The sequence below is a fragment of the Pristiophorus japonicus genome, chromosome 12, assembly GCF_044704955.1.
Source record: "Pristiophorus japonicus isolate sPriJap1 chromosome 12, sPriJap1.hap1, whole genome shotgun sequence".
In the NCBI taxonomy this organism is placed as follows: domain Eukaryota; kingdom Metazoa; phylum Chordata; class Chondrichthyes; family Pristiophoridae; genus Pristiophorus; species Pristiophorus japonicus.
In genome coordinates, this window is record NC_091988.1 from 170,430,418 (window position 1) to 170,443,080 (window position 12,663).

The window sequence follows — 12,663 nt, forward strand, 5'->3', positions numbered from 1 at the left end:
TGACTTGCTTCCACACCAAAAGGGATGAGTTCATAGATGTTTCAATGGAGGACCCGATATTCCAGTCCTGAACTGCAGGGGTGGAAGATGCCGGTGCGTGGAGTTTTTTTAACGTGTGGTGACCATTGCATACCAGCCACCACACGGTCTTGACAGAGCTAGGCCTTTATCCAGTGGCATGGGTAAACCAGGACGACTGGAGACCTGCTCTACTACACGGACCTATCGCAGTGTGGGCTGGCCCGTGCTGCCCTTGGGCCCTCGGCTCTTCTGTGCCCGGCACCCTCATTTGCCGCACCTCCGCCACGATCACATGCTGCACCTCCGCTACGATCTCTCGCTACTCCTCTGCCACAAAACATTCGCTGCAATTCTGTCACGATCTCTCACCGCACCTTCTCACCAAACATTTGCCACACCTCCGCCACGATCTCTCACCACTCATCTCTCACTGCTCCACCGCCTCAATCATTCACCGCACCTCCGCCGCGATTTCTTGCCGCACATCCCCCCCCGACCTTCCCGCTCCTCCGCTGTGTCTGGGCCCCGCCGATGTTCCTGCCCACGCTCTAACCGGCAACCTGGGCCTTGATGATGTCACCCAGTCGCCCACCTCGAAGTCATCGCACACTTGGGACGACTCTCGCTGGAAGCTGTAGTAGCATGCTCCAGCTCGTTATACTCCATAAAGGTAATTTGTGTGTGGAGGCTGAAGATGTGGGTATAGTCCTTAATGAACAGTTTGCGACTGTTTTTACAAAAGAGAGGGATGATGCAGAGACATTGCAATCAGAGGAAGTATTAAGGAAGCATCTTTGAAAGTGGATAAATCCCCAGGCTCGGATGAAATGTATCCCAGGCTGTTAAGAGAAGCAAGAGAGGAAATAGCAGAGGCTCTGACCATCATTTTCCAATCCTCTCTGGCTACAGGTGTGTACTGGAGTTCTGCTAACCTTGTACCGTTGTTTAAAAAGGGAGAAAAAGATAGACTGAGTAATTACAGGCCAGTCAGCCTAACCTCAGTGGTGGGAAAATTATTGGAAAAAATTCTGAGGGACAGGATAAATTTTAATTTAGAAAGCCACAGATTAATCAAGGACATAACCATGGATTTGTTAAGTGAAGGTCGTGTTTTTGAGGAGGTAACAAGGAGGGTTGATAAGGGGAGTGCATTTGATGTAGTGTGTATGAATTTAAGCAAGGCTTTTGATCAGGTCCCACATGGCAGACTGGTCACGAAAGTAAAAGCCCATGGGATCCAAGGCAAAGTGGCAAGTTGGATCCAAAATTTCACTCAGAGGCAAGAAGCAAAGGGTAATGGTTGATGGATGTTTTTGTGACTGGAAGGCTGTTTCCAATGGGGTTCTGCAAGGCTGAGTACTGGGTCCCTTGAGTTTTGTGGTATATATCAATGATTTAGACTTGAATGTTAGGGGGTATGATTAAGAAGTTTGAAGATGATGCAAAAATTGGCTGTGTGGTTGATAATGGAGAAGAAAGCTGTAGACTACAAGAAGATATCAATGGACTGGTCAGGTGGGCAGAACAGTGGCAAATGGAATTCAATCCAGAGAAGTGTGAGGTAATTCATTTGGGGAGGGCTAACAAGACAAGGGGATGCACAATAAATGGTAGGACACTGAGAAGTGTAGAGGAACAGAGGGACCTTGGGGTACAGATCCCTGAAGGTAGCAGGCCAGATAGATAAGGTGGTTAAGAAGGCATACAGGATACTTGCCTTTATTAGCCAAGGCATAGAATGTAAGAGCAGGGAGGTTATGCTTGAACTGTGTAAAACACTAGTTAGGCTACAGCTAGAGTAGTGCTTGCAGTTCTGGTCACCACATTATAAGAAAGATGCGATTGCACTAGCGAGGATACGGAGGAGATTTACGAGGATGTTGCCTTGACTGAGAATTTTAGCTATGAGGAAAGATTGGATAGGCTGGGGAACAGAGAAGGCTGAGGGGAGAACTAATTGAGGTGTATAAAATTATACGGGGCCTAGATCAAATGGATAGGAAGGACCTATTTCCCTTAGCAGGGGGCATAGATTTAAAGTAAGTGGTAGGAGGTTTAGAAGGGATTTGAGGAGACATTTTTTCACCCAGAGGGTGGTAGGTGTCTGGAACTCACTGCCTGAAAGGGTGATAGAGGCAGAAACCCTCATAGCATTTAGAAAGTACTTGAAGCGCTGGAACCTACAAGGCTACGGACCAAGTGCTGGAAAGTGGGATTAGGCTGGATAGCTCTTTGTCGGCCGGCACGGACACAATAGGCCAAATGGCCCACTGTGCTGTAAATTTCTATGATTCTCTTTTTCTAATAATAACCATGCATTAATTTATTTACCAAAAAACGATTATGCATGCATTTTATATTCCAAACTTTCTGAATGGCCTATTCTAAATTGTATGGTCACAAACATTTTTGTTTTTGTAACAAAAAAAACATTTTTCTTATTACTGTACTGTGATGAACTTGATATAAAAGTTGATGAAGTATTCCAGTAATGATCATTCATTTTAATGATCCCACAAAAAAATTGTTTAAGAAAAAGTGTCTAATGCAAGTAAATTTATATGGCTTTCTATATCTCTGCTTTGTTTTCCCTCCTCATCCTTCTCGACCTGTCTGAAGCCTTTGACATGGTTGGCCACTATATTCTCCTCCAACGTCTCTCAACCATCATCCAGCTTATCTATCTAATCGTAGCCTGAAAATCAGCTGCAATGGCTTTTCTTCCCACTCCCGCATTGTTGCCTCTGGTGTTCCCCAAGGATCTATCCTTGGACCCCTCCTATTTCTCAACTACATGTTGCCCCACATCATCCAAAATCACGGCATCAGTTTCCACATGTACACTGACGATACCCAGCTCACCACCACTTCTCTCGACTCCTCCACGGTCTCTAAATTGTCAGACTGCTTGTCCGACATCCAATACTGGATGAGCAGAAATTTTCTCCAATTAAATGTTGGGAAGACCAAAGCCATTGTCTTTGGTCCCCGCCAGAAACTGGGTTCCTTCGCGACCAACTCCATCCCTCTCCCTCACATCTGTCTGAGGCTGAACCAGACTATTCTCAACCTAGGTGTCATATTTGATCCTGAAATGAGCTTCCGGCCACATATCCACGGCATAATTAAAACCGCCTATTTCCACCTACGTAACACTGCCCATCTCCGCCCCTGCTTCAGTTCATCTGCTGAAATCCTCTAGAGCGTCTGTTACCTCTAGACTTGACTACTCCAATGCACTCCTAGCTGGCCTGCCACATTCTATCCTAGGTAAATTTGAGGTCATCCAAAACTCGTGTCCTAACTCGCATCAAGTCCCACTCACCCATCACCCCTGTGCTCGCTGACCTACATTGGCTCCCAGTTAAGCAATGCTTCGATTTCGATTTCAAAATTGTTATCCTTGTTTACAAATCCCTCCATGTCCTCACCCCTCTCTATCTCTGTAATGTCCTTCAGCCTCACAACCACCGCCCCCCCCCCCCCCCCCCCCCCAAGATATCTGCGCTCCTAAAATTCTGCCCTCAGTGACCGTGCCTTCAGCTGCCTAAGCTCTGGAACTCCCTCCCTAAACCTCTCCGCCCCTCTACCTCTCTTTCTTCCTTTAAGACACTTCGTAAAACCTACGTCTTTAGTCATCTGCCATAATTTCTTCTTGTGTGACTCGGTGACAAATTTATTTTTTTGTCTTATAACACTCCTGCGAAGCGCCTTGGGACATGTTATTGCGTTAAAGCTGCTATATAAATGCAAGTTGTTATTTTCCATCTGCTATTTTTAATCATTTTTACTTCTCTATTTAAAGATAGTTTTTAGGTTTTCTTTTGAAGAGTAAAATTCATCTTTCCTTGTTTTAAATCGTCGTTGGTGAGATATTTCATTGGTTTATTTTTTGTTCTTTAGGTGTTTCAGAATGAGTTATACAGAAAAGCCTGATGAAATTACTAAAGATGAATGGATGGAAAAACTCAATAATTTACACATCCAAAGAGCTGACATGAATCGTCTCATAATGAACTATCTAGTTACCGGTAAGACTAGTACAAAGAAACTTATAAGATTTACACATGATTTTGAAAGAGCCTTGCAATAGAAAGGCCATATTGCAGGCAATATTTTGTTAGTGAATCTGTTTTGTCAAACAAAAGTTGATCTGAAGAGGAAATTAATTTTATCAACATTGAGGCTGCACAAAAATTTGGGACAGCTAAATATTGTACATTGAGAGAAAAGTAACTTTTAGTTTAAAAAAAAAAACCTGCTCTAAATTGTAAACAGATAAACCTGGTAATACACAAGTCTGTCAGGATGCGTTACGAGAAAAGGCAGGTTAATGTTTCGGGTGTAGTTGCAATTTTTTCTTTTAGTTCCAAATTATATTCCGCTAGTAACACCCATGATAAATAATGTAGTGCTATTAATAATTAAAAGTTTTGTTGTGCATCTTACTTGTGTTTGAGATGGCCTAGTGGAAGCGCAATTGATTTTTGAACCATGTCATCATGAATGAATATGCATTCTAGAGGACCTGTGCAAAATAATACCTTTTCCTAGTTTCCTTTGCAAGGTAAGTATTCTCCAATAGAATAGGATAAGCAGACTTAACACATGTCAGAAAGGCAGTGAATTTCTTGAGTGTGTCCAGGAAAGTTTTCTGCAACAATATGTCCTAGAACCAACAAAGAAGCATGACATATTAGATAGTAATAAGTAATGAACCAGATTTAGTTTACAGCCTAACGGTGTGTGAACATTTATCAGATAGTGATCATAACATGATTGAGTTCAATATCGTGTTTGAAAGGGAGAAACGCGTAACAGCTACTCCGATTCTAGATGTAGGTAAGGCTGACTTCAATGTGCTGAGACAGTGACTGTCCAAAGTAAGCTGGGCAAATCTGTTAATGGGTTAAATGACAGAAGACCAGTGGGAGGTGTTCAAAATAGAATGTATTGTGATACAGAATCAGTTTATACCCACAAGGGGCAAGAACTCTACTTGCTGAAAAATAGCCATGGATGACCAAAGAGACAACATCTGAAAAAACATACAAAAATGCAAACAGTAGCACAGATCCTGGCAAAAGGGAAAAATACAAAAAACAGCAAAAGGGAAGCAGCTGATAAGAGCTACAAAAGAAACTTGCAAGGGATATCAAAATCAACACACACAAAAATTACAATTATATTGGGGAAAAGAGGGTGGTCAGGAACAATGTTGGCCCATTGAAAACTGATATTGGTGATATTGTCAATGATGATAATAAGGAAATGGTGGACATGTTGAACCATTACTTTGCTTCAGTATCAGAAGAGGAAGAGGATAGCATGCAGGAATTCCCAAGGAAACTAATATTGAATCAGGGACAGAGACTCAACAAAATTAATGTAAGCAAAATAACAGTAATGAAGAAAATAATGGCACTAAAGAGCGACAAATACTCAGACCCAGATGGTTTCCATCCCAGGGTTTTCAAGGAAGTAGGTGAGCACATTGCAGATGCCCTAACTGTAATCTTCCAACGTTCTCTCGATTTAGGCACCATTCCTTTAGATTGGAAAATTGTGCAAGTCACTCTGCTATTTCAGAATAGTGAGAGAGGGAAACCAAGGAATTATAGACCAGTTAGCCTAACGTCTGTAGTCGGGAAATTACTAGAGTCTATAATTAAGAGTAGGATAACTGAACACCTTAAATTTTCAGCTGATCAGAGAGAGCCAGCATGGACTGACGTACCTGATTGAATTTTTTGATGAGGTAACTAAAGTAGTGGGACAAGGGAATGTCTATGGATGTTATTTATATGGACTTCCAACAGGCATTTGATAAAGTCCCTCATAAAAGACTGTTAACTAAGGTTGAAGCCCATGGAATTGAAGGCAAGTGGTTGACCTGGTTAGGAAATTGGTTAATTGGCAGGATGTGACCAGTGGTGTCCCATATGGATTTGTGTTGGGGCCACAGCTATTCACTATTATTTATTAACGATTTAGATGATGGGATAGAATGCCACATATCCAAAATGACACAAAAATAGGTGGCATTGTAAATGAAAGCATAAAATTACAGAGATATTGATAGATTAAGTGAATGGGCAAGACTGTCGCAAATCGATTTCAATGTAGGCAAATGTGAGGTCATCCACTTTGGACCTAAAAAGGATAGAACTGCTTCTTTCTAAATGGTGAAAATGGGGGTGGTGGGAGGGGGGAGTTCCAGGTACATAGATCATTTAAAAAATCATAAACGGGTAGAAAATAATCAAAAAAAAGGCTAATGGAATGCTGGCCTTTATATCCAGAGGACTAGAATACAAGGGGGTAGAAGTTGTGCTACAGTTATACAAAAAGCCCTGGTTAGACCACACCTGGAGTATTGTGAGCAGTTCTGGGCACCGCATCTTGCCTTGGAGTGAGAGCAGCATAGGTTTATCAGAATGATACCCGGACTCCAGGGGTTAAATTACGAGCAGAGATTACACAAACTAGGGTTGTATTCCCTGAAATTTAGAAGGACAAGGGATGATTTGATTGAAGTTTTCAAAATATTAAGGGGAACAGGTAGGGTAGATAGAGAGGAATGATTTACGCTGATTGGGGAGCCTAGGGGGTATAGTCTAAAAGTTAGAGCCAAACCTTTCAGGAGTGAAATTAGGAAACATAAAGGGTGATCGAAGTTTGGAACTATCTCCCGCAAACAGCAATTGATGCTAGATCAATTAATTTTAAATCTGAGATTGATAGATTTTGTTAACCAAAGCTATTGAGGGATATTGGGCAAAGGAGGGTATATGGAGTTAGGTCTCAGATCAGCCATGATCTCATTGAATGGTGGAACATGCTCAAGGGGCTAAATGGCCTACTAATGTTACGGAACATTTCTCAATATTCCTTCATTGTCACAGAAATCATATAATCTTCAAAAGAAGAGGGTTAATGGGGGAAATGCAGTTGATGTGTATATGGACTTTCAAAGCATGTGATAAAGTACTACATAATAAACTTGTTAGCCAAATTGACACCCATGGGATTAATGGAGCAGTGACTGTGTGGATACGAAATTGGCTAAGGCACAAAAAGCAGATAGTGGTGAACGGTTGTTTTTCAGACTGGAGGGAAGTTAACAATGATGTCCCCAGTGGTTGGTATTGGGTCCACTGCTCTTTTTTTAATATATTGATATGACCTTGACTTGGGTATACCGAGTATAATTTCAAAGTTTGCAGATGACACAAAACTCAGAAATATAGTAAACTGTGATGAGGGTAATAACATACTTAACGAGGACATAGACAGACTGGTAAATTGGGCAGACACACGAGAGATGACGTTTAACTTAGAAGTGTGAAGTGATTTATTTAAGTAGGAAGAATGAGGAGAGGCAATATAAACTAAATGGTACAATTTTATAGGGGATGCAGGAACAGAGAGACCTGGGGATGTATCTACACAAATCTTTGAAGGTAGTACGACAAGTTGAGAAGGCTGTTGAAAAGGCATTCAGGATCCTTGGCTTTATAAATAGAGGCATAGAGTACAAAAGCAAGGAGGTTATACTAAACCTTTATAAAATGCTGGACTATTGTGTCCAATTCTGGGCATCACACTTTAGGAACAATGCCAAGGTCTTTGAGGGTGCAGAGATGATTTACTAGAATGGCACCAGGGCTGCGGACTTCAGTTATGTAGAGAGACTAGAGAAGCTGGTATTGTTGTTCTCGGAGCAGAGAAGGTTAAAGGGAGATTTGATAATGGTGTTCAAAATCATTTTGATAGAGTAAATAAGGAAAATCTGTTTCCAGTCGCAGAAGAGTCAGTAACTAGAGGACACAGATTTAAGGTGATTGGCAAAAGAACCAGAGGTGACATGAGAGAACATTTTTTACAGTGTGTTGTGATTTGGAATGCACTACCTGAAAGGGTGGTGGAAGCATATTCAGTAGTAACTTTCAAAAGAGAATTGGATAAATACTTGAAGGGGAAAATTTTGCAGGACTATGGAGAAGGAACAGGCGAGTGGGACTAATTGGACAGCTCTTTCAAAGAGGCACAAGCACTATGGGCCGAATGGCCTCTTGTGCTGTATCATTCTATAATTGATAGGCCTTAAAACTGATTAAACAAGATTGTCTGTGGATGATTCATGCTTTTATTTATTTCTTAACTCAATTATGTCGTGCCCCCATCCATTGGCTGGTACTGTAAAGTTGAATTTCCACAGAGTTTATTTTCTTGAAATCAATAAGCACTTAAAAATGCCATGCCTGTGATAGTATTTCAGGCATGAGTGTAGCTCAGTATTGCTCTTGTTTTTTTCTTTGTAATTAGTAATTTATCAATGTTTTGAGAGGTTTTAGCAAATAAAAACACAAAATATGCAATGTCCTATAAAAAAATATTTGCTGCTATCCTTCAGAGTGCTGCAAAATAGTTATTAGAAGTTCTGCAGGTTATGACCAGTGGTTTGGCTGGAGGTGTGTGTTATTGAGAGAACTTCTTTACATAATTATGCTGATTGACTCTTTGAATCCACACACAAACAGTAGAAGCTACTTGTCTGGTGCTACATTTTATTTTGGTAGAAGGACCCCAACTACCAGCTGCCTCTTCCGCCATTCCAAAGTCATTTACAATGAGCTCAGTTTGATTATTGTGTTAAAATTTAATATCAATCTTTCAAAATATGCAATGCATTTCAATTATGCATCCTCAATATTTTGATTTTGAGGTTAAAGCTGGAGGTAGGCCAATATACCGTTAATGCTATAGGAGATAGAACGATCTCACTTCAATGAATGAGAACACAGCTACAAAACTGAATTTTAGCTTCAAATCTCATTAGAATTGGCCATGCACAAAGACTTAAAGATTGGAACACAGTGCTTTTTAGCAACCTTTTGAGTATGGGCAGAGAATTAATCAATAGAGTAGGCAAGTCACGCTGCACAAAAGATCAGATGCATCAAGAAAAAGAAAGAAATAACAAAGGATTTGAGGCGGAATAGAAAAGAACCTGATGCTACATTGAATCTAGATCATTTTAGGATTACTAACTAAATTAAATTGAGGTAGCATTGGAGGCAGTTTTGATATGGTAGATCAGATTGGTAAAATGAGGAAAGGCTATGGATGCACTAGCAAGGGAATGGGAAATATGGTTGGCCATGACACAATCCGCAAAGATTCTCTTGTGACTTATATTTTGATCTTGCAGTAGTGCGATGAAACACTACAGTTGGCATTAGATATTCTTTCAAAGTGTAGCTGCACAAGGTGCATGGAATTAAAAGCACCCATACTGTGGGAAGTTATGTGAGCTGAAAAATCACCAAATTTTATGTGAAAACTTCTGGAATAATAAAATCTAGTAATATTTTATGAAAGTTTTTAAAGCTAAAAATTAACAATCTTGCTGTTATATTTTGTTTATGTATAATTTTGTTTCAGAAGGATTTAAGGAAGCAGCAGAAAAATTTAGAGTGGAATCTGGGATAGAGCCTAGTGTTGACCTGGACACCCTTGATGAACGTATTAAAATCCGTGAGGTGATACTGAATGGACAAATTCAAGAGGCCATTGCACTAATCAACAGTCTGCATCCAGAGCTGTTGGACACAAATCGTTATCTTTACTTTCACTTACAGGTAGGGAAGTCTTCATAACCGACGTGAAGGAAAGCATTTTTACCTAAAAAGGGGTGGTGAGGGTGGAAATATAGGTCCAATTTATTTGAAAACTATAAGTAACATTTGATGAACTGCAGGTTGTACCTCTCTAGTCCTGGACACTGTCATCCGGAAAATCCGTGGTTTGGCATTAGTTGGGCCTATGGGAGAGGAGCGTTTATTTTTTTTTTTAAGTTGCGATTGGCTGCAATGGCTGATCAGTCGGTGTGTTTGCCTATTGTCTGGGAGCGTCTCGTCAGTCAGTGAATGTGCAGGTGCTGAGGGAGCCGTCCACAGGCTGCCATAGCACGCACTCACATACAGGAGCCCGGGCGCTGTCCACCGGTACTGGTAAGCGAGACCTCCCGTGGTTTGGGAAATTCTCTGTTCCGGCACTGGTCAGGTCCCAAGGGTGCTGGACTGGATTTCAACTGTATTAGTTGAAACATGCATTTACAAATTTGCTTCATGTATATTCAACCATAATTCAGACCACAATACACATCTTAAATATACATAACGGTAAATTTTATGAAGCTCCAGGTACAGAACCTTGCTGAATGGGAGCCTAAGTTGGAGCTAGGTAACTAAAACCAAATAGCTAATCTGACTTGCACTCTTGCACTTTATAATGTAATGGTCTGTGTTTGTGAAGATGAAATTGACCTGGGCTGTTAAGAATATAGTCTGATAGGAACAGGAGTAGGCCATTCAGTCCCTTGAGCCTGCTCCACATACATTAATACAAAAGCAAGATCTGACAATAACATTTGGCAATTCTCTTTGCTCTGTCAGCCAAATCAAGGAAAGTTTTTTTTTTAAGTAGCTGGTCAAAAAGAATAATGAGATGAAATTGGGTTGGGGGGTGCCTTTTCTGAACTAATGGTAGAGCCATTGGTAAACTTGGGTTTTGTTTTTTGTTGTAATGCAGTTCTCCTTGATTAGATTTCAATCATATCTGACTTGTTGGGCAGAAAATCATTTACCTTAAATAATTACTGTAATTATCTAATTGTGCATTATTGTTAAATGTTTGCAAAGGAATAGAGCTAGTTAGTATATTATCCCTTCACCTCTGGGATCATGCCTTCTCCGCCAGCTGTACTGGTTCTAGTATAGACAGTATAGACAGCTAGTTTCTTGCTGCAAAAAATTGGAGGTGAACATTTTGACCTGCTGATGGGGACAGCAGCAATTTTGCATGTTGACATGAAGGGGGTTTGATTAAAGTTACTTGTTTTACTGATTTTGTTTATGTTCATAAACATTGATGGCTTACATGCAAATTACTGATAATATAGAGGCACAATATACTGAAGTTGAAATGTATACATGTGAATATTAAATGGCATGTCTATTGGCTCAATTTATGCCTGTATGGTGTATTTTATTCCAAACTTCAGTTTTATCTAAAATTGCCCATTCCACAGACCCGTACAATTTTGCCACTTGAACTGTTGTAATAATAGATTGAAGCATTACTGAAATAAGATTATTTACATTGACTATTAAGTTCCAATGATTACTGCTTGTAGATTGGGTATATATAATATAAATATAGTTGTATGTTTCATGATTTTTTTAAAAAAGTACAACTACTGGTACAGGACTAATTTGCAGTGGAATCTATTGGACCAGAGTGTCACAAGAACAGCGTTTCTTTGTAACCATATTTGTAATGCAACTATTTTTCTTTGTTTCAGCTCCCCATGTCTTGTCATCATTTGTTACTTTAACAAAGGATTTGTTCACTGTAAATGTAACTGTATCTTTTCACTATATCTATTTTAGCTGCTTTTTTCCTTCTCAAAAAAATGGCTTCATTTTTCTGAACTTCCCATCCATTTTGGAGATAGAATGATACAGCACAAAGGAGCCCATTCGGCCCATCATGCCTGTGCGGGCTCTTTGAAAGAGCAAGCCAATTAGTTCCATTCCCCCGCCCTTTCCCCATTGCCCTGCACATTTTTCCTCTTCAAATATTTATCCAATTCCCTGTTGAAAATTATTATTGAATCTGCTTCCACCACCCTTTCAGGCAGTGCATTCCAGATCATCATAACTTTGCTAAAAAAATCTCCATATCACGCCTCAGGTTCTTTTGCCAATTATCTTAAATCTGTCCTCTGGTTACCGACCCTTCTCTCACTGGAAACAGTTACACTATCAAAACCCTTCATGATGTTGAACACTTCTATTAAATCTCCCCTCAACTTTCTCTGCTCTAAAGGGAATAACACCAACTTCTCTAGTCTCTCCATGTATTGAAGTTCAATATTCCTGGTACCATTCTAGTAAATATCTTCTCTAAAGCCTTTACATTCCTCCTAAAGTGTGGTGGCAGATATTTTTGCTGCAGTTCTGCTACAGCATTGCAGGTGCAAAACAAATAGCCAGGCTGCTTCTATGGTTAAAAATGTCCTTTTTAAGACAATCTGGACTAAAAATGGAATCTGTATTTGTAGTGGCCATCTTTGAAGCACAATTCTCAACTACTTTAGCTTTTTACCTTGTGGTAAAGAGCTGCTGCAGCACAATGTAACTACAAGGTTATTAGTCACTGCATCCATGAATTAATATTTCCCAATGACCTCAATAGCTTTTGACTCCAAATTTGTACCGAAAGATGAAATTGCAATTCAGCCCTATAGGTGGCGTAGTGCTATTACTAGGAATGAAGCAACACTTAGTGGACCAGATTTTGCTGCAGCAGGGCATCGAACGACATCTGTCGCCAGTTACACTTGCCCTTACACCTCTTCAGCTCAAAACAATTTTGCACATAAAGTTGTTGAAAGTGCGAGCTGTTAACAGCGCAGCGAGGGAAGCAGGGTATCTTGGAACTGAGTGAACAGGACAACCAACAGGGTAACTACTTAACCAAAGTGATTTAAGGATTGGAAAATTGACAGCAGAAGGACTGAGAAGGGGGGATTAAAGGGGGTGAATTCAATGCCAAATCATGTACAGAAAGAGA

General features: G+C 40.3%; 1 protein-coding gene across 1 annotated transcript in view; it reads left to right on the top strand.

The window, feature by feature from the left end:
• Positions 1-12,663, top strand: part of LOC139277551 (glucose-induced degradation protein 8 homolog) — a 29,330-nt gene that overhangs the window by 6,253 nt on the left and 10,414 nt on the right. The window contains exons 2-3 of the mRNA XM_070896145.1: positions 3,925-4,052; positions 9,469-9,665. Of these exons, the coding sequence (XP_070752246.1) occupies positions 3,935-4,052; positions 9,469-9,665 (315 nt within the window). The 5' untranslated portion in view covers positions 3,925-3,934. The remainder of the gene's footprint in view (positions 1-3,924; positions 4,053-9,468; positions 9,666-12,663) is intronic.